A 22,296-nucleotide genomic window follows, 5' to 3' on the forward strand; every position below is an offset into this window, starting at 1 on the left:
ACTTTTCTTTTTGATAGTTTTTTCAAAGGACAGTTCTTTAGGGCACAGGTCACAAAAACACGCCGTTGATTTTGTTTTCGGTATAGCGAGGTCTTTCTGATAAAGTTTTCTGCATCAAGATGCGATGTGGCGTGCCAGTTTCAAGCAAATGTATTATTCCTTTATTAGACGAACCAAAGTGAGTAATGTAAGCATTTTGATAGTGTTCTGCGGACACGCATGTTTGACTTAACGAATAGTAAGTCCTGTCACGTAGTTCACTTCTACAATAATAGAGGCCATCATTAAGCCGCCAATTGTTATTTTCATGGCTTAAGACAAACAATAGCCTTCGACATCATTCTATTTCATTAAATTTTATATTGTGTAACCATTTTTCGGCATCTTCTGTCTGTTGCTATGTCATTATTACAGAATTAGCGCTTTATAATGAAAAAAAAACATTGACGGCGGTGGGTACCCTGTGGTGGGCGAATTTTTCTTTTTTAAGCGACTGGATAGAAATGGTTCTATTTCATTTAAGTGTAAGGTGTGTAACCATTTTGTGGCATTTTCTGTCTGTTGCTGCGTCATTATTACAGAATTTGCGCGTTATAATGAATAAAAATTGACGCGGGTACCCTGTGGTGGACGAAGTGTTTGTAGCCCTCCTGTGGAATAGTTCAGTAAGTGCCCAAAGATTTTTTTGCAGATAATGTTAGTATGAAGTCCCACCTTTTAGACGATATGCTCCGTTTTTTGAAGCATACTCCGCCATTGGAGATATTTTGGCCTAAACTTTGCGTATTTTTACAGTTTTCATTATTAGGTGAGAAGGGGGTCTTGGATGAGACCACTTGTGTAATAGGAATTAGTCGTAGAAGAACGAAACGTAGACAACAGATTGTCTTTGGGTGGGACAACATTCACTTAAATTTTGAAAAGATTTGGTTGAATTCTCATAGCGGTAGAGCTTTATACTTTTGACCATTTTTTTTGGTGATTTTTGGTCATTTTTGTAAAAAAAAAACTAGGGGGGTGGTCAACTCCCCCCGGTTTTGACCAAATTTCCTTAAACTTAGACTAAAGTAGTTTTGGGTGGACCCCTTCAAACTGGCCAAGTTTCATCTAAATCGGTGAGATAGCTTGTGCCGCCCCTGCCTGTTCCTATCGTGGATGCACTCTTAAGACTGAAACAATCTTAAGAGCACATTAACCGATCTTTTCGAACCGTTGCATAGATTTTGTTTCATTTCTAAAAGGTCAGATTTTTGAGAGAATTTCAAAATATTAAAAAGTTCGTAATTTTCTGAAAAAAGCATGATTTTGAAAAAGGAATGCATAGCTATGTTTCCAACGTTGGCTTTAATCGAAATCCGTCAAAAAAGGCTGGACTTTAAAAAAAACCGCGTTTCCATTAGCATTTAAAGAAACCGGAAGTGCGCCCGATATATATTGGAAGTTACCCTATCAGCGCGGGCGCAATTTACACTACGAGCACATTTCGGTGAGGTAAAACAAAGCCACACGGAGTTGGTTTTTCTCCTTCTATTGCTTTTGTTTTTCTGTCTTTCTCTCATTTTGTCTTTGCTTATACTTCTTTTACTTTGTATGTTGTGAAACACAAAGAAAAACATTTAAAATGTGAGCGAATTTGGAAGTTATTGAGTTATTTTTATTTTCTGCGCTCAGGCTGACGTAAGTAACCAGAAGTGGAATTTCACCTCCTTAGCAACGCGCGCGAGCGCGCGCATAAATCGGTTAATGGGCCCTTAAACTTTGAAGTCGAAACCGAGCGGTTTTGCCAGGAACTTCGATTCACGACTTCAGTAGACTGTTTATGATTTTTTTCCTCAGTCGAACAAAACAACTTACAAAGAAAATTTGTCTTTTTTAAAACCAAACCAACTAATTTAAACAACCTAAACTGTACACCGGCTCTCCAGTTGCCCCAGATCGAGTCAGAGAAGAGTCGCGCGCGAATTGAAGAAGGCACGTGAAGCCGCGCGCGAGAGAAACGAAATTCCCGCGCCTGCAACTCAGGCTACGCGAAACATTTCGAAGTAAAAGTAACAAACATAGAAATCGCACCTTAAGCTCCATGACTTGAAATGGCAAGTGAATAGTCGAACTTTTGTGTTCCACAACAAGATACCCTCGCTTCTCGGATGCTCGAATCACTTTTACCGCTTCTCCTTTCTTCAGGAGAACCTCGCTGCCGTCATCTGTAACAGACAAGATAACAATGTCCGTAGCTGTTCAATATCATCATGATCACAAGTTATACATCGGACAATTTTAATTTCGGACAAAACAGTGTTCCAAAAGAAGAGCGTCCGAAATTATTAAGCGTTAGAAATTCTAAGCGTCTGACATATTTACAGTACAGTATGAAACGTTTAAAGCTCCAAAGCCGCTAGTTTTCTTTATGGAGCGAGCTGTAGTTCAGAAACTGCTTTAGATACGTAACGACTTGAAAGAACTTTTCTTATTTTCCCGTCGGTGCGTCTGTAAAACCTTGGAGGTGCAATAAAACTATCATTTCCACAGACGTTGTTTAAGTCTAAAACGTGCTTTGTAGGCGTAGGTGTTTCAGCAAAGTGTCCGAAATTTGTCCGAAGTAAGACAAGTGTCTGAAATTTTCCGCAAGTAATGTACCCCACCCCTTGTTTAATGTCGTCCAACTCTTTCAGTGAACAAAACAAAGAGTTTGTAAACTGTCCTGCTGCGACGTGGACAGGAGAAACACGAAATTAATCATCAATTAGAAGCGATGATTCAAGCCTTAGCCCTTCATTTGTGCAAAAGAAATAAAAAGACTAACTCTTGTTACTAGCCGCCACACAATTGCTTTAATGGAGGTTCTGAGAATTTAGTGGTGTATCAAGATGATATCTCTGTTTTAATCTAGCAGTGTTAAGATGTTCGCGATCGTCTCTGAGAGGTTTTACCTTACGGAAGGTCCCAACCAGAGTGCATTGATATGCAGAATTTTGATATTTTGGAAAAGTGGTCGCTTACAGGAGGTGTAACCGGTAACGTTTGCACAGAGAGGTTCAAATGTATGGATATTGTTGACAAAACGGTACGTTAAACTCAACAGGGTGTCAAAAAGGCCAGAATTCTCTAAATCCCTATACAAAATGTATTATGACAAGGTAACATCTCAGACAAGAGTGGTACACGTACGTGAGGAGTTTAAAAACACATACATCTAGCAACACCATAGGATGCTGGTATATAGCAGGACTGGAGGGTTTTTTGCGTAAAGGGAATACTCCCCCCTCCCCTCTTCGCACGTCCTTATAACGCCACATCGAGACCAACGTTCCCGCAAAACGAATTCATACTTTAAGGTTAAGGAGGCGGTAGGCATTCGTACCACAAGGTAACACAAAAACCACGTGTTTAGCGCGTCGAAAAGTAATTGGTTTTGCATTACTACACTACGCGATTGGCTTAAAAAACCCGCGCCACTTTTCCATCCAATCAGAAGTAAAACCACAAGCACACGTTTTCCCGCGTTTCGCGTCAGCCACACGTATTTACTCCGAGTTTTGATTGGTCCACTGGATTGTCTGTGTTCTTTGTGATTGGCCAGAGTGATTACTTTGGTTTTGGTTCTACGACACTCAATTGAAAACTGCTCTAGCAACACGCTACTTGCATTTCACAAACCCTTTTGCAACGGACTGCTGACTCACCTGGGTAATCAAATTTCATGATGCGAGTCTGTGGGAATCCCATCTTCATGTTACCCATCACAGTGTATGGCCGGCTTTTGGGCAAAGGAGGCGGAGTTTCCTGCGAAGAGAGGATTCACAAATATTCAGTTTCGAACCATTTCTGACCAAAAGACAGTCCTGCGGAAAAACAAGTGTAATCTTTTTTAACCAAACCAAAAACATACCTCGACCATTCACGAGCATTCCGCTTTTCGTTAACAAAAAAGGTATCTGTTTATCCCAACTTACTCCGTAGTGATAGTGTCCAACTTACCATGTCCAGTCCGTAGAGACAGCACGTCTGATCGGCTGTCTTCGTGTCCACCCGAAGTTCATCCGACGGTGATACTGATCTACGAACATGGCTAAGGATTTGAAAAATAGGAATCTTTACTTTGAGGTTTAAATATATCAGTACGACAAAAACAAGCAACAGTTTAGGAGAAAAGAATAGAAACACTGGAAAACGTGCGATCAATTATTATGTTATTTTCGGCAAGTGAACCATATGAAAGGTATCAAACATCCTTTTGTTATTTTCTCTTGACTAAATCCCGGAAATATTCTCTAATTGTCTACATGGTTAACTTTCTAAAAGTCTTTTCCAATAATACTTTCTCGCCTGTTAATTGGTTTAGGCGAGGGTTGACTTGTGGTAAAAACGAGCCAAGTGTCTCCGATTTCTGCAACATAAAGCAAGTCCCCCCCCCCCCCCCCCCCTCCCTCTCCTGGATGGAATACTAGTCCATCGCAGAGTTACGTTACGCCCTCGCAGTAAATTCGTTGGTACTCATATATACACCTAGGTGAAGCGAGGCACTGTGAGAGTAAAAGGTCTGGCCCAAGAACACAACACAAAGGCTTGAACCTGGACCGCTTGATCCAGAAGCGAGCGCACTAACCATGAGGCCACCGCGCCTCCACCTGACTTGTCGTTAGTCCACCTTTATGGCCGAATTTCCGTAATACCCAAAGGGTAAACTGAGCTGTACATTTTAAGGGGGTACTGCTTCATCGGTATACTACTCACTTATGATTCACTTTGTTGCCGCCGTGTCGAGCTTTTTTCTGCAGTTCAAGTGAACGCTTTAGGCTCGGCCATCTCTTGTAACAAATCCATCTTCTGACCCAGCACTGGATCGTGACAGCCGCCTTCACTTTCCGCATCTCATGAAGGGTTTCTAACTCCTGTTTCACCACTTCACTGCAATGGGAAAAGACAATATCTCATTATCAGGGTCTACAACTTGGCTAAAACCTCTAAATAATGGTTTGTAACGAAAAAAATACGATAAATCAAAGGGCACAAGTCAAACTAACACAAGATTTAATAGAACAGATGGCATTCAGGTTAACTTGGCAAGCACAGGGAGATTGTGAAAGGCAAAACTAAGGGATTCCGTTTGTATCCCAGATTTTTTTCCAGATTTACATTGTTTCGCGCATTGTAAATATCTTAAACTGTCTAAATTACATTGATTAACAAATAAAAACATAAAAACGAAAAGAAAAGCACAGCAAACACCAAATGAAGATGTGTTCAGTACCAAAAATCAAAAACCGGTTACTGTCAGTTTTCGAGCAGGTTTAATTCAATCAACACAGAGCTACAGTACAAGGAGACTACGGCCCCGTCCACACTAGGAGGACTTTGAAAACGCAGATTTATTTCTACCGTTAAGTTTACCGTCCACACTAATCCGTCACGAAAACGGAGCTTTCCGAAAACGCTCCTCAAACCAGTGGAATTTGAATACGCTGGCTTTTCGTTTTCGCGTGGACGGAAAACATTTTGAAAACGGACCTTTACGAAAACGGTGGGGTCACGATAATCGTCTGCTTTCTCAAACACAAATCCAAAATGACTGGTGATTGCTGCGTTTTCAAATTTCTCTGGCGTAGTGTGGACAGAAAACGCGTTTTCAGAGTGAAACCTCCGGTCTCAAATTTCACCGACGTAGTGTAGACGGGGCCTTCAGCAACGAAGTTAAACACAACACGTTACCTGTAAAAGACGAATCTCTTGCCCAGTACCCACGCGCCAAACATGACGTCACTCTTCGATCTGTCAATTTTCCTCATCAGCGTCTCTAAAATGACTTTGCAATCCTCGTACCCAGTCTCCTCCTGAGCCCGCACCTTACGCGGCGAGACAAAGCTATACTTTCTGGCAAATGCTTGAAGCCGAGAGCGATTAGCAAGCCCTGCAAGATTATATATCATTCTGTTCAATAAATAATAAATTTTACTTTCAAAATTGAAATACCACAAAGGATTATCTCGATAGTGTTGTCGTGTTTGCTAAATTTACATTTCTGAAACCTAGAATAAGTCTAAAAATTCATACAACAGGATATAACCAATCAGAGCAAACATGCTGTCTTTTCAACCAATCAGACGCACGATTTAAAATAAACCAATCGTGAACTGGATTACGTGCGTTTTCCCGCGCTTGTCGCCGGTTGCAGGATTTTGCCTCGAGTTGCGATTGGCTTATTAAGTTAGACTATTTACAATCGCTGTGACTTGGCAAAGGGATTGGTTTTACGGCAGACAAACTAAATAATAATATTGCTCTGTAATAATACTAAAGGAGCTCAGTCACAGTATTTTAAGATCTTGCCACGTACAAAATTACCTTTAAATTGAAGGAAACCTGAAAATAGTAGTTTAGTAAGACAGAAATGCACCAAAGAGAAAATAATAAACCATAAAGGAACAAGGATGGAGAAGATTAACACGGATTACAAACGAGGAACTTGAAAAATTTAAGCTAAGCTTTTCAAGATGCGCAAATCGTGACGTAGCCCCTTTAACAAGCCTTCATTTACCTGACTGAAGAAGTTGAAGAGTTTCAAAAATCTGCAACACTCGAATCTGCTGACTGACTATTCCACGGTCAAAAGCATACGGCTCTTCACGGGTATTTATCTGTAAACAGAAGGAAACTCAAATTTAAACTCTAACTGAAATTGAAACTCAGTCCAACTCGGACACCGCGAAAAGAGGCGTGGAAAATGACCATGCAAGACTTGCCTTGATACATCTCACAAATGTCGGTTGTGCTTGCACCAATGTCTTGAGTAGGCCATCAAGTTTTTCCTGAACAAATAAAACAAATAACTAAGTATAGGTAATCGTATGGTTGCACAAGGTTAAGATGACTGAGAAATTACGAATGCGCCTGTGTTAATCTGCACTGCAGTACAAATTAAGAATTCCCGATACATTTACTTGGTCTCAGCCGATCACAATGATGCAATTTGCTCAGTCATTTAATTACTGAGGTAAATTAAAGAAGCTCAAGATCACAAATGAATCCTCTACAAGAAAAAAAGATGGCGACTGGTACAATTATCCATAATTCTTAGCGCACAAAACCCCTTACAAACCTTCATAAAAACGTACAGGGCAATTCTAAAACCTTCAAACCTACCATACACAATGCCGTTAGTACAGGTACAAATAATGCAAAAATATGGCTTTCCTTGTGCCTAATGGGCTGTGCTAGGTTTACAAAGTAAGGAGGTAACATGTACAGCCACCATCTTTTTTCTCACGGAAGACTGAATTTTAAACCCTTGGGTGATGGACGAGAAGAAATACGAAGTTTTTAGCGGAAATAAAGAAAACCCTTTTTCTTAAAAGGGGAACTTGAAACGGCAGTGTAATGTTCTGCAGACAGTTGCTGATCATTTGAAGTTCCTTCTTCTAGAGAGAAGGCTTAGAGGTGTAAGAAATTTTCTGTCACCAAATCGACGAGAAACTGCTTTTAATCCCGGGGAGAGAGATTCTACAATGAGAGTTCTATCGCTTTAAAACACACGTCACAACAAACTGGACAACTGACCTGAAACCCTTGGGAATATGTTCGAAGAGGGACATCCACAGAATCTGCAGGGCTGAAAAAGTAAGATTTTACAATTAGTACATCTAATTATTAGGCAGGAATATTCGTTCGTTTTTAATGCGATTTTGCCAGCCTTGAACATACCTCCATCAAAGGAAAGCCAGTAATAATGATTCAATTTTGTAATACCGTGTTCCAGAAATGACAGGAACTCATAAAGAAGGAAGGATGATTTCAATATGGACACACGTGAAGAATCTTTACCACTCTCTCGAGTCAGGACTTACATGCACCTCTCTTGAACAACGGCTGGTAATCGAGCCAAACTTGAGTACATCTCTCACCTTTGTACCTCCTGAGCGGGGGTGGGTGATATCCTGTGCAGCACTCCCTTAGGAGCAGTTGTCTGCCCTTGTTGTGGTTTTAAATCATTGGTGAAAAGATGTGTGGCGAAACCGAAGTTGCAGTTCTGGAAAAGAAAACAAAAGTTGAAAAAAAAAAAACATTAAGACCACGTTCTCAAGAAAACTATTAAACCAGCTATCAAAAGAACATTTATGTTTGCTTGTTCTTTTATTCTTAGTAAGTACTTTCGATAGTAGTTGAACTCTCTAACTGGCCCCAAAAAACTCGTGCAACATGCTTCAACCAATCAAAGCAAACATACTGTGGTAGCCAATCAGTACTGAGATCAAAAGCAATCGTGTCTCGACTTCCATTTGTTTTTCCGCGCTTGGCACCGCCTGCAGTTTCTGTTTCTTTTGCTTGATTTCCTAATGTTCCACTACCCCTATTCGTTGTGATTGAATGTGACAACTTTTGTTTGAGTTTTAGTACAATCATTTTAAATAAAATTGCTTTAAATTGTTTTTTGTCATAATTTTTTTTTAGAACGTCCTGTTTTGTACAAATCTCAGTGACGCATAAAGCACAAGTCACCAGGAGGGCGCGTGATTCCAGCTTTACAGAGATCCCCGCAAAATGACCATGATTTCCCCTAAGGGACTCCTATAAAAATTGGACGAGCACTTCTGTCCTTTTTAATTGAAAGTCCCCCCCCCCCCCCCCTTCCACGGGTGATTTCCCAGGTTCCTGAACGAGGAGGTACTATACCTGTCTTGAAAACACACAGATGATGTCATCAGTAATGGAGTCACGATTGATGTTCAGTAGAGAGCTGGCGTCATAAACAACCTACAAACAGTGATAAGAAAAGCAATGACTTGAGCCGGGTTTGAAGTAGCCGGGGTGTTTCCGATTGTGAGCGACCAATCAGAAAAGAGCCGGTAAATCATGGAGATATTTTGCACAAAGAAACGGAACGAGCTAGCAAATGACATTAACACTAAAGAAGGCACTAACGAAGTGAACAACAAAATTCGATCGCTTAAGTTTGGCTGATGTCGGAACTTATAGTGATTTGATTCTTTAGATTTTTAGTTTTTTGCGTTTATAGGTCTTTATAGTTCTATACGATCAATTATTGTACATTTTTAGTTTTAATTTTTAAAATATACTAGAACCGTGGATTAGCTGTAAACTAGCTGATTAGCTAAGCGTAACTCCACGTTAAATAAAGTATCGTATCGTATCGTATCGTATCGTATCGTATCGTATCGTATCGTATCGTATCGTATCGTATCGTATCGTATCGTATCGTATCGTATCGTATCGTATCGTATCGTATCGTATCGTATCGTATCGTATCGTATCGTATCGTATCGTATCGTATCGTATCGTATCGTATCGTATCGTATCGTATCGTATCGTATCGTATGAGCACCAAGAAAGTTGCCTCTACCCCATGGCGTAATCAGGAAACATCAAGTTACTGAGCAACAACAAAATTGGTGTTCAAGTAATCAGGTAGAAGGTAAAGATAAAAGGTTTACACTGCACTGATTATTTGACTCACATTTCCATTGTAATGCGACACTCCAAAGCAAGAACTCTCAGGATCGGGGTCAAAGAAGCTGTAATAAATAATTTTCAAGTTATTGCCCTAGATGCTCTCTTTGTCATTGCAAACTGTGAACAGTAGGGCAGCTTTAAACAATTTCACTCTCAACTTTGTGTACTGTCTAACATAAACAGAATTTCAGTCTCCACAGAAAATTAGCTATTATTTTCAAAGAGATAATGTTCAAAGTTCAATCAAGAGTATTTACAGCACACTAGTAGTTTTTTGATGCTGAAAGCAAAAACCGCTTATAATAATTATTGTTCTAAAATACTTTACCACATTAAACACTTGTATTCATTTAAATTCTAACTGACTCACCTCTCGCTGTCTTTGTGTTGTCCCTTTACTTTTTGTAAGAAGTTCTGATAGCTTCCTCTGTAAAAGTATCAGCTCAGATCAATTTTTAAGAGCAGCTTCGCCTAAATATCAACTAGACTTGGAAATAGCGAAAAAATCGAATTTCTTCAAACTCGCCCAGAATGAAGCCCTGCGAGCACTAGTTACAAAAATATCGTTTTAAGTTCGATAAATCAAAAATTATTTTTTTCCGCAATTTTTTCGTTTCAATGCCCCAAATCGGCCAGAATCCATCGAAAATGAGCGGCATATTCAGAGGCTCGTAAACTCAAAAGTAAAAATCTTCATTACAAACTGATTGCACGTCGTATTTGTACTTCCTTTTTTGTCTATTTAGAGCTAAATAGATCGTGATTTGATTAGAACTTAAATATTTGACGAATTTTCTAAATTAACGACCCAAGACAGCTTTACAAGAGGTCTACATTTAGCCTATTTTCAAATGCTAAAAAGGCGTTCTGGTACACGGCTTTTCCCAAAACGACTAGTTTGGTGTGAAAGAGCATTCTTTCTTCTTCAAATTAGTGAAATAAAATTTTTGGGTAAATAAAATCGCGAGCGCTGAGATAGCGAACTAAATGCAGCACTTCTTCCTTATTTTGAAACAATTTCTAGTGATATCTCTCCGAAACCATGATTGCAAGAAACTATTTCCAGATATGAAATCTTACAGGGTCAAAAAGGGAGCTAAAGGGCGCATTTTGACACAATAACTTTGTTTGCTGAGAATTGAAGTCAATGACCGTTAACGAATTCCAGTGAAATTTGCAAACTTGAAGTATGTTAGCCGATACTTACCTGAATATTTATATTAATAGAAGAGTCGTCTTCTTGGATTAACCTTCAAAAGAAGCAGGATCCAGATTTGAAAACCTCTAAAAGAAGAAATGTTTAATGTTCCGTGACCTGCCCGCTGCTATAAATTAGCTTAAATTCCATGCACATGTCGACCGCATGTTTGTCGTAAAACCAACTGAACTCCACTGACAGTTTCCATGGGCAACCCCAAAATAAACAATCCCCAAAAATGTAAAGTGAAATTGGCTTTCTTCATGAACAGTTAGAGGCTAGAGTCAAGTTCCATTACCTTTTAAAAGTGCTTGAATTTATTTGTTTGCGTCGACTTTGTCCACTACTCTCACGTTCGAATGCCGCGAATCGGTCACGCCAAAACAGTGCAGACCATGCAGACTGCAGACAACACTGCGGTCAAACGTCGGGCATGCGCAAGTTGGTACATTTTTTGGCAGCCGCGCGCCAATTTCCCGCGCACAAATTTAGAGGAAAACATGGGAAACAACCGGTGTCACGCAAAATTTACGAAAAAAAATTGAAAAGTTCATAGAAATCTGTAAAAGGAAAAGAAAGCAGGTAAAAGGAAAACTTAAGACTTTTCAGACACAAAGTTTATTAAGTTACCGGTATTCTGTTGATTTACCATTTTGTTTTGAGCTTTACCAAAAAAGTTTATAAGTCTTAAAACCCGTGTCATGCTACGAGCCGACGGCGTAGTATATTTTTATTTGTTTTTATTAATCACACGATGCGTGACGCCGGAAACGGACGACAAACGATGTGTAAAAGAAGGAAAAATGGGAGAAGAAGAAGACAATTGCAGTGATTCGGCTTCGATCAGACGAGTTGGAAAAATTTTGGCAAGGACTGAGGGATTCTATCCGGATCCTTGATTTGTCTGAAGCACAGGAACGAGATGAATCCAAACGACAAACGATGTTCATGTCCATCGTCATGGGGGCATAGCTGGCCAAAATACCGATCCCAAACCGACTGTACCTGGTCTTTGACCAGGTGGGAAAATTATTTCTAAACTACAAACCTGGGAAAAACTGGTGCACTAAATGCAAAGTCGAGGCGGACAAAAAATTCAAGGAGCACGGAAAATACATACCACGGAAAAGAAAGACCTGCAACAAGCAGAAGGTAGAACAATTTTTAACTCTCAAGTCATTTCTGTTAGCTCTCGTTGTACCGGCTAAAACATAAACAAATATATAAGTAACGAGGAAAATGTCATTTATAGGATACCGATGACCCACGAAAAGAACAGTGTCATGAAAATATTTTGGCCGCCTAGTTGCTCCATTGCTCGCACATGCGCAGACGTTTGACCGCTGTGTTACTGCAGACACTTGTTTGGGCTTTTCATTGTGACTCCTTTTTTTGGGTCTAGTTACAAAATAGTGTTAAATATATCTGAAAGTCTGTCGTTTATCCACAGGCTGCACAAACGCAGAATTGACTTTTGATTCAATAGACAAACGCGTACAAGACTTTGTATGGGAAACTTACTCAGTCTGCACGGTCTGCAGTGTTTTGGCGTGACCGATACTACGCAGTATTCGAACGTGACAGTAACTACTGAGTGAACAAAGTAGAATCAAGCACTTTTAAAAGGTAATGGAACTTGACTCTAGCTTCTAACTGTTCATGAAGACAGCCAATTTCACTTTACATTTTTGGGGATTGTTTATTTTGGGGTTGCCCATGGAAACTGTCAGTGGAGTTCAGTTGGTTTTACGACAAACATGCGGTCGACATGTGCATGGAATTTAAGCTAATTTATAGCAGCGGGCAGGTCACGGAACATTAAACATTTCTTCTTTTAGAGGTTTTCAAATCTGGATCCTGCTTCTTTTGAAGGTTAATCCAAGAAGACGACTCTTCTATTAATATAAATATTCAGGTAAGTATCGGCTAACATACTTCAAGTTTGCAAATTTCACTGGAATTCGTTAACGGTCATTGACTTCAATTCTCAACAAACAAAGTTATTGTGTCAAAATGCGCCCTTTAGCTCCCTTTTTGACCCTGTAAGATTTCATATCTGGAAATAGTTTCTTGCAATCATGGTTTCGGAGAGATATCACTAGAAATTGTTTCAAAATAACGAAGCGTTTGCTTTTCTTCCGGGTTTTCTTGCAGTAATCGGTTTCGTTACGCTCGGGTCAAAGGTCACGTTTTCAGGAAGAAGTGCTGCATTTAGTTCGCTATCTCAGCGCTCGCGATTTTATTTACCCAAAAATTTTATTTCACTAATTTGAAGAAGAAAGAATGCTCTTTCACACCAAACTAGTCGTTTTGGGAAAAGCCGTGTACCAGAACGCCTTTTTAGCATTTGAAAATAGGCTAAATGTAGACCTCTTGTAAAGCTGTCTTGGGTCGTTAATTTAGAAAATTCGTCAAATATTTAAGTTCTAATCAAATCACGATCTATTTAGTTCTAAATAGACAAAAAAGGAAGTACAAATACGACGTGCAATCAGTTTGTAATGAAGATTTTTACTTTTGAGTTTACGAGCCTCTGAATATGCCGCTCATTTTCGATGGATTCTGGCCGATTTGGGGCATCGAAACGAAAAAATTGCGGAAAAAAATAATTTTTGATTTATCGAACTTAAAACGATATTTTTGTAACTAGTGCCCGTAGGGCTTCATTCTGGGCGAGTTTGAAGAAATTCGATTTTTTCGCTATTTCCAAGTCTAGTTGATATTTAGGCGAAGCTGCTCTTAATATCTTTTAAAACGATTGTTTGCTTTTGTTTGGTAACTGCACACCAACAAGTGTTACTGTAGTACCAGTTACGAGGTTGTTGCTTCTTGTAAGCTCTGCTGATTGGTCGAAAAACTCATACAATGAACTTCGACCAATCAGAGTAAATTCCTAATTCATTTAGCAAATCAAGGAAAAAATGTTCAAATGTTGTTTATAGTGGTCAATGCGCTTAGCTACACCTAGTTAGTGAACAGGCTTGCCACTTACACTGAAAGAAACAAACATAAAAGAGTGATATACATACCTAGCAAACAAGCTTTCTTTGTCCAACACTGTTAGAACTCCAGCACGCTGGGAATAAAAGTGAGAGAGATTAAATAAGAATTTGGGCTCTTCCACATAACGGCTAATTAATCTTATACTAAGAAACTTAGAGTACTGAAAGAGGATATTTTAAATTTTCACTTGAGCAGACAGGGTGCGTATTAATCACATTAGAGGAAATCAGAATCCACTATTTTTAACTTCACTTCACAATTTGATCTGGAGAACAAGGTTAACTCTAGCACTGTTTGTGCCGTTTTGGTTCAAACTCTTATTAATATGCCTTTACCCCCTAAGGCGAATGGCAATTTTTCCTAAATCAGCAAATAAAGACTCTCTGCCTGTGTACAATATACCATTTGAAAGCCACTGATCAGCTTATTTAAGAACTGACATCAGCAGTTATGAAAGAGGTAGTCATTTTGAGAGAAATTGTTATAAAATGTGAAACTGAAAAGCTTCCAACACGTATCAGTTGTCAAATATCATAGGTATGCCCCTGAACTATAGCTTATTTAGCAGGTCTTAGTACATAGCTTGATGTGAAACAAGTCTTGCATTCCATGTGCATCTCAAAAAAGAAATTGGAAAATAATGGGGGTGGTCAACCATGCCTTAGATAGGAAGGGGTCACAATTTTATGCCTTCAATGAACAGATCTTTACAACGCAATTTTCGTGGCAAAAATTCATAGAGATCTCTCAAATATTCACGAAGTTATGACGTTGTGTGCCAAATAGCACTCTTAGGGAGTAAAGCGTTAATATGTTTTCCTATTTTCACAGGACAGAAAGTATAGTGTGCAACAAACCTGACATGTGAGTAACTCAATACATGGAGCATTATCAAAATAATCCACTTCAAGATCTGAGAGCACACTCTCTTCCCTGCAAAATGGAAAGAAACAAAACATTCTTAAATTCCAGCAGTCATTCTAAGAAGAATTTAGCTTTGCCTTCCGGAGCAACTTCACTCTGGTCACAAGAAGTGGAGGCTAACACAACAAATTAAACATACCAGTAATTTAAACTCCGATCAAATGCTCTCACCTTCTGTACTCCTCTCTGCTTTTAAATATATGTGTGTTGTAGAAATGTTGCAGGGTTTCAGAACAGAGGTTCACACAGAGCTGCTCCAGTTGATTCACCTAAACCAAGAGTGGTACAGCACAGATCAGACATAGAATAGTCCCTATGCATGATGATATCATACTGTCTAGAAAAAATCACCACCAAACCTCTTTTTGAACATGCAAATTATAAATTGTACCATGAACAAATACCCAAAGCAGCAAAGACAAGAAGAATACACATGCAAAAACAATATGAAGGTACCAGAAGTTTGAGAAAATTTCATGCAAACAAGGCTTGGGAGTGAATTTTGAGCGTGTGGTGTATACGTTATCTTTCATAAGACCTATTGATAAATCAACAACAAGCATTTGGGAAAAAAAAGAAATTTATTACAGATTACTCCTGTAAATAGGAAGATTGTTGCTGATTTAGTCTGGAATGAGGTTATCTAGCAAAATCAGCTCTGAATTGCTCTTGAAAAATGCAGGGGTCACTTATAAATTAAAACAAGCAAACAAATCAGGATTCGGGACTTTCTTAGTCTTTCAAAAAATCAAGACTCTGAGACAACTTATTGAACAAAATTGAGACTGCAAGACCCCTGAAATTTGACACTCGACTTGCAAGACTCATGGTTTATGTAGGCCCATTCGCCGCCCCTATTGTTGATGAGTGACATACCTGACTGTTTTCAAAGCCAAACATATCCACAATGCCAATGAGACCAGAAGCCCTTCCAGTTAACTGGACACTACCATTCAGCCCAGGAGTTGATGGAGGGGTATTCCCTGACGGGCAAAAAGACATGACAAAAAAAATTAACTGCAGAAAATAATAATCTTATGATAGACGTTTTGACAATCAATAACACTGTGACTGATAGCTTCAAAGAATACCTGGTAATGATGCCACGAGCAAACCATTGCTGGAATTAAGTGGGCTTTTCCCTAGAGAACCAGTAGACCCATGAGGTGAAGCTGCTCTTAATGACTCGTACGACCCTTGTGGTGATGTTGACAACATGCTGGTAGGTCTCTTGTAGCTGTTGACTCGGCGCACAATAGCAGCAAGTGTTCTGCAGTATAGCGCTTTGGCAAGAGCATCTCTGTTTGAATTTGCCTGGCAATTTGAGATGAATTACAATTCATATAATATTTACAATTAGAGTAAATTATATTAAAACAATTAACATGCTCCCTGGTTGAAAATTTAGCTTAGAATAATAGCTTTTGGCTGCCAATCTACACCCTTTGACAAAATAATTAATTCTGTTTAAAGTAAATTAACTAGACAAGGACAGATTGAAAGTTCAACAAGTACTTTTACATGTGGTTTTATGTCTATAGTGCAGTTCCTTAAATTACCCATACCTCCTCCACGGAAGGGATCTTTTAAAAGACCCCCTCCCCCACCCGTCTGGAAATTCCAATTAAACTTGATACATTCCTTTAAATTTTTTGGTCTTAGAGACTGCCCGTTCAAGCATAATCCCTAGAGGTGGAGTGTACTAAAAAATATACAGAAGCAAAAAGTTCTGCAACTTGTATTTAAGAAATAGAAAACATGTACCGTATTTCTATCGAGTTATAGAAACACGAGAGGATCAAGTTTGGGAGAACGAGAAATGCTGTGGGAACACGAGCCATGGGCGAGTGTTTCCACAGCTTTTTCAAGTTCTCCCAAACTTTCACGAGTGTTTCTATAACTCAATAGAAACACAGAGAACATGTTTACCATTTCTTTAAGAAAACACTGCGACGAAAAAAAGGTAAACAGCTTGTTAACTTTGATTATCAAAGTGTAAATTCTCTTTGCTCGCGCCATCATAACGCCAACAGCTCATGCTAGTTCTGTGTTTCCATCGAGTTGTAGAAACATGATTTTTAACCAATCAGCGCGTGTATTTTCTTAGGACTGTTTTGTAATTTAGAGTATATTGGAAAGCCGTATGTTTGTGTTATTGATACTTACAGTGGCTGAGTCACAAAGTGATCTAAGAATCTGTCCTCTCACATTCTTGGTCTTTGTTGTCAAGCCTCTGTACAGTGAAACACCAGATACACCAAGTAATGCAGCCACAGCTTTGATTTCTGCAACAAAAGAAAAAACAATTTCTTAACTTTCAAATAATATAAACACATGTAAAAACTGTGTACAAGTCAACTAACTATTAAATACAGTGGAACCCTGCCTTACAGCCATCCCATTAATACAGCCACCTTGTTACTATGGCCACTTTATTCTGGTCTGAACAAAGCTCAGTCAGTCATTTTCTTATAGTTAAAGAACCCCTTTAATATGGCCATCCTGTCAATATAGCCAGATTTTCGTGGCCCGTTGGCGACTGGATTAATGGGGTTGCACTATATACAGGGGTTTCAATAACATTAGTTATAAACAGCCACTGAAGGTGTAATAGGTGGTTGTAACCACTAAAGGGGCCGCAAGGCCCGTTTCCCCTAGGGGGGTCTGGAGGCATGGCCCCACCCCCCCTAAAAAAATTGAAATCTAGAAGCTCGGAAATGCGATTTCCAGCGTTCTGGGCATCAAAAAGCATGCTGTTGATGGGTACTTTTATTGACCACAAAGCAAAATTTTTTTTTGACAAACTATTAATTTTTTGATGCAAAGAGGTGCATTTTGAATACCTTTCTAGGCAGATATCTCTCAGTGACACTTGATATCCACTTAAGTAGTAATTTCTTTGAACTCCTCTCTTAAAACAAGTACAACTTCTCTGCTACTCATTCAAATGTACCAACATGGCAACAAACTGATTTTTAACTCATCAGAAAAAAATGAAATTATATAAACCCAACAACGAAATTCTTTCTACTAATATTCTTGCAAAACCAAACCTCATTTTCAACTTTTCATTGATTCTTCCACGGTTTATTATTAAGGTATCCAATAACCACAAAATAATGAAAAAATTAAATCATATTATTAATCATTCAGATGTCTTAGGTATCCTGAGTTGAACAGTGATGACACTGATCAGCTACTACAAACAACATGTACGCTATTTCTTTTTTGGAACGTTTAGTTTGCCCACTTTTTTGTAGCATTTAAAAACTGCAGTGGTCATTGTTGTTGTTGTATTTGCTTTTTTTAAATTAATATTATTTTTATTTTCATTCATGAAATCCAAACAGACGGCGGTAAGAAGTCCTACAGGCAGCAGTAGACCACCGGTAACTGGCTTTTATTGAAACCCCTGCTATATATATTAGTAACTTATTGATCTACTGTTTCCCATGAAATGAAAGTTACTTTTGGCCATTACAGCTGCTGCATAAAAAGGAATCTTTGCTACAGTGTAAGAATTAAGTGATTTTGCTCCAAATCCTACATTGGTGCGTCATGTTTGTACTAAGTTGTGTTTGAAGTTTGAAGTCTATATTATAATTCAATAGTTGTTTTGAATACTAGGCATTTTGTTTTTGCTACTTTTGGATTACATTTGCTTTAAAACTGGGCTTAGAATAAATGATACCTACCATTATTTCCCTTGACATCAAGTTCTAGGCCCTCACCATCAACAAATTCTACATTACCAAGAAGCAGGATTGCAACTAAAATTCTTAAAACATCTACAAATGGAATGCCCAGTGTGGCCAGAGCACCCTGAGAAGGAAAAGTCACATTAACAGGATAACTTGTACTGCATATGTTGCTATGTCAAGAACATCTAAAAGTAAGGGACAGAGGTAGGGAGGGATGGCTGGAGGAAGGAGGGACGGATGGACAGAGGGAAAAAGGGAGGAAGGATGGATGGATGGACGAAAGGAGGAAAGGAATGAGAGAGTGATGGAGGGAGAGAGAGACAGAAAGAGGGAAGGCTGGAGGAAGGGAGAGAAGCAGGGGTGTCATTAAGTTTTAATTCACCTGTAGCCTTGATCTTCACACCCGTAGCAAACTTGTTGCTGGGGAGCGAGCATAACGAGCGAGCAGCAACATAATCAGGATTTAAGAAGAATATGTAGAAGGGAGCACGAATTCTCGAATTCATCGCTTTTTACCAGAATGCATTGCATTTAACCAGGGTGCACTGCGCCACTTTTTACTAAAGTGCATTGTGCCACGATCAACACGACGATGTGACTCCATCTTTTTGCGTAGGTTCCAGTGAGAAAGGTTTAATAGTAGTTATGTTTTGCTCTGATTTACCTGTATTTTAAAACGATGTGAAGGAGATCGTGCTTGACTTTTACAAATCTTCCTTTTGTTCTTAATGCAGTATGTGAAAGTTTGTATGTCTCGAAGATTAATTGTGACATCTTAATTTCAAACTTAGTATGTCATTTCTTAGCAGTCTCGCCTCCTTGGTTGAATTCTTAAGTGAAGAGAAATCGCCGTTACTAAAGCTTGTAGAATGATTAAAACAAATGAAAACCGTAGAATACGCTAATTTCATAGATGCTGCGATCTATTCCTTTTCATCCAAACATGAATTTAAGTTAAAGTTTTAACATTTTCACACATCGCGATGCACGCGTCCTCGACACAGTCTGTCAACATTCTAGAGATATTTAATGCGTACCAGTACATAATCTATAAGTTAGATTTCTGCTCCAACAATTTCCACATCTTTCGGTTTTCGCAATCTGGTAAAGGGGAGGTTGATGTGTGTCGTTTTCTGTCTGAAAAAAGTTCAGATCACTATGTGCTTTTTTATCCCGGCCCTTGTTACAGCTCACCATCGATGCGTCATCATGCATGAAGTTGATGCATAAAGGGACAGATTTTAAGTTACACACCACAATTTGACACTACTTTAAGAATTGATGCATTCAAGGACAGATTTTAAGTTACACACAACGATTTGACACTACTTCAGTTAAGAAATAAAGGTTATAGTAAATCTTGGAACACGTAGATAGATGAATTACTGCGTTAAATGTGTCACTATCAACAGAATGTGACGCAGCAGTACTATCTTTTAGATACCCTAGTTACTTTATGGGTGAATTGTGTATCAACTACAGGCCAGTTAATCACCCATAACATCCAAGGTCCATCAAACATACTCAGACATAACAGGTGTTACGGGTCATGGCCCTTACTGACAGCTCTGAGGAAGGAAGGATGGACAGAGTGAGGATCAAGACAAGAACAAAGAAAGGAAGGGGGATGGGGAGGAAGGGAACGGAAAAATGAACAGAGAACTCAGAGAACTGAGGACTGAACAAACACCCAAACAAAGAAAGGATCAAAAGAACCAAATATAAAATTGAAAAAACAAATTTAATTAAACAGCCAAGGGAATGTCAATGAATGCAAGATGATGTGCATGGAGATAAATATGCACTAGAAAAAAATAATCAACAAATCATAGAAGAGTTAACTTACCCTAAATCGTTCAAATTTATCTCGGAAGTCTTCCTCGTCTTCATTATAAGGAATGGGACTCCCACTTAGGTATAACAAGGAGTGCACACTGTATCCTTGAAGATGAAGCTTGACTGGAAATATGAGAAGCCATCATTACAACACAACAGAAATGGACTTATAACTATTAATAACCAATTTATTGATCATTAAATAAAATTAATAAAGAACAGTTAATACTGAAACTTATTTACCTCTTTCTTCCTGAGAGATGCCATATAACAGCTGATAAAATATGTGATAATTCCTCTCCTTGACAGGTGGACATACAACTCTTGTCTATCACATGAACAATGAACACAACTGTAAGTGGTGACCACTGGCCTGGACTTGCAATCATGTTAGTGCCAGTAAGGGGAAGTAACAATACTAGTGTGACTGACACTGGAGTTAAAGACTGCTAGCAATTATGAGCCAGCTTGGTACCTCCCACCCTAGAGTAACTGGGACAAACCTTAACCTTAACCTAAAGGAGGACTAAGCAAGAGCAGTTTTCATTTGAGCACTGAAAGTTATGCACATTTGCTTTCATTTTGCATCATTTCACTTTTTGGTGGTTTAAAAAACTCACACCAGAAGTAAGCCAAAACCAGTTGTGACTTGCTCACACCAGTTTTCTCAAGCTAATCGCACCGGCTTCATGTATTTGTTTTGAGTTTTGATCATTTCACTGTACTGCCCTAGTACTTTGTGATTAGCCACATTGATTACATGTTTGGTATTTGCTTTTACGACACTCCATTTAAACTGCTCTAATTGGCAATGCTGCTATGTGGCTTTGTTCAGAATTCTACAGAACTTAACTTACAGAATCAAGAAGATAGCACTGGATTTTTGTTCTTGATATCAAACCATCAGACAAATGGAATTCAAAAAGGTTACCCTAAGAAAGAAAAATAAACATGACAAACTGATTAATGTTTTCCACAACTCAAAGGATATTGAGATATCTTTTTGATGCTCTTTTAGAGCAATAAAGAAATAAAGTCATAAAGAAAAAATCAAGGAATTGCAAGTAAATTTAAGAATACCATTCTGGAGGAGTTAGAGTTTGTCGTTGTCTTGGCATTTCCCAGAGACTGGATAACAGCCATGGAAGCAAGAAAGTGCTGTCAAGAAAAACATATTCTCAGACTTACATGTAGTAACTGGCAACAATGCAAGATGCAGAATTTCAGGGGGAGTGGTGGGAAGGGGAAAGGGAAGGTCTTGTGACTATTCAAGCCGTATAGTGGTGCCCTTAGGCTTTGTACCATTGCCACAAGGTTTGACATCAATTGTTTTTGAAATAATAAAGAAAAAACACTCCCCTTGGCCCAAAGAAGGCACTATAACATGATCACAAATTATACAAAACTAACCTTACAGACATCAGAATCATGTCCTCCCCCTGACTGTTCTAAGAGATGTTGTGTAAGGGCCTGGGCTGTGAATGTTTTTCCACTTCCTCCATTGCCACTAAAAACAGGAAAATGCCACTCATTTTTACTAACTGTTGTTGTAACTCTTTTTTTTTTGCAGGAAACAAGAATTGTGGGAGGCATGGTATCTTATCAATATGTTTTTAAGTGTACTGGACTGATTAATTAGATATTAAATTCTTGTAATATTACTTTTGTAAGAATTATATCTTTTCCTCATTCCTGTGTACCAACTTGCTGTTAATTTGCTGTTGTTATTCCATCTTGTTGTTGTTGGTCCAAATTAAAGCCCTGCAAAGACTGTACACAAGTGTTCTTAAACAAGACACTCTCACAGTCATCATTTCACCAAGGCGTAGACTGAAATGGGTATGACCTCCATTTTTAGTGCAGAGTGCACTATAGGGATGGTTATGGGAGCTGCCTGCCGCTAAGGAACTAAGCTGCTATGGCGCTATGGCCCTATGGCGCTAAGGTGTAAACTTTAATTTTGTTTAATTAATTAATTTCAATTAATTAATTAGTCTAGAGGCAAGAAGTAGTGGGGGTAGGGTGGGAAAGGTACATGTGTACTCTAAATAAAACACATTCCATCGCCGTCACTTAGCTTTGAACATCGCAAAGATATATATTTGTTTCAGGTAACCCCTTGCTCTCCTTGTGGTACCATTCTCCTTAGAACAAAACTAATTTGCCCTA

The 22,296-nt window shown here is 38.8% G+C and overlaps 1 protein-coding gene, 1 long non-coding RNA gene and 1 pseudogene across 4 annotated transcripts in view; 2 read left to right on the forward strand and 1 right to left on the reverse strand.

Annotated features, from left to right (window-relative positions):
* The window catches only part of LOC149112246 (uncharacterized), a 4,741-nt pseudogene extending 4,208 nt beyond the window's left edge, over positions 1-533 (forward strand). The window contains exon 6 of the transcript XR_016207344.1: positions 1-533. This exon is cut by the window's left edge and continues 931 nt beyond it. The product of XR_016207344.1 is annotated as an uncharacterized LOC149112246 (transcript).
* The window catches only part of LOC110046372 (unconventional myosin-X-like), a 37,442-nt gene that overhangs the window by 8,687 nt on the left and 6,459 nt on the right, over positions 1-22,296 (reverse strand). For both annotated transcript variants that reach the window (XM_089290028.1, XM_089290027.1), the window contains exons 5-28: positions 21,538-21,634; positions 21,208-21,285; positions 20,985-21,059; positions 20,371-20,455; positions 20,138-20,250; positions 18,286-18,412; positions 16,757-16,875; positions 15,682-15,904; positions 15,467-15,573; positions 14,762-14,859; positions 14,524-14,599; positions 13,693-13,739; positions 9,836-9,892; positions 9,470-9,527; positions 8,668-8,748; positions 7,899-8,023; positions 7,555-7,606; positions 6,741-6,806; positions 6,536-6,635; positions 5,710-5,908; positions 4,735-4,908; positions 3,979-4,069; positions 3,684-3,783; positions 2,071-2,204 (exon numbers count right to left, since the gene is read on the reverse strand). In XM_089290028.1, the coding sequence (XP_089146154.1) occupies positions 2,071-2,204; positions 3,684-3,783; positions 3,979-4,069; positions 4,735-4,908; positions 5,710-5,908; positions 6,536-6,635; positions 6,741-6,806; positions 7,555-7,606; positions 7,899-8,023; positions 8,668-8,748; positions 9,470-9,527; positions 9,836-9,892; positions 13,693-13,739; positions 14,524-14,599; positions 14,762-14,859; positions 15,467-15,573; positions 15,682-15,904; positions 16,757-16,875; positions 18,286-18,412; positions 20,138-20,250; positions 20,371-20,455; positions 20,985-21,059; positions 21,208-21,285; positions 21,538-21,634 (2,482 nt within the window). The remainder of the gene's footprint in view (positions 1-2,070; positions 2,205-3,683; positions 3,784-3,978; positions 4,070-4,734; positions 4,909-5,709; positions 5,909-6,535; positions 6,636-6,740; positions 6,807-7,554; positions 7,607-7,898; positions 8,024-8,667; positions 8,749-9,469; positions 9,528-9,835; positions 9,893-13,692; positions 13,740-14,523; positions 14,600-14,761; positions 14,860-15,466; positions 15,574-15,681; positions 15,905-16,756; positions 16,876-18,285; positions 18,413-20,137; positions 20,251-20,370; positions 20,456-20,984; positions 21,060-21,207; positions 21,286-21,537; positions 21,635-22,296) is intronic.
* LOC149112247 (uncharacterized) lies at positions 11,586-21,830 on the forward strand. Its single transcript, XR_016207345.1, has 3 exons — positions 11,586-12,578; positions 17,941-20,516; positions 21,698-21,830. It is a non-coding gene; the product is annotated as an uncharacterized LOC149112247 (long non-coding RNA).

Source organism: Orbicella faveolata, unplaced genomic scaffold (assembly GCF_042242905.1).
Source record: "Orbicella faveolata isolate gen_17 unplaced genomic scaffold, um_ofav_v1 contig_2, whole genome shotgun sequence".
NCBI classification, from domain to species: Eukaryota; Metazoa; Cnidaria; class Anthozoa; order Scleractinia; family Merulinidae; genus Orbicella; species Orbicella faveolata.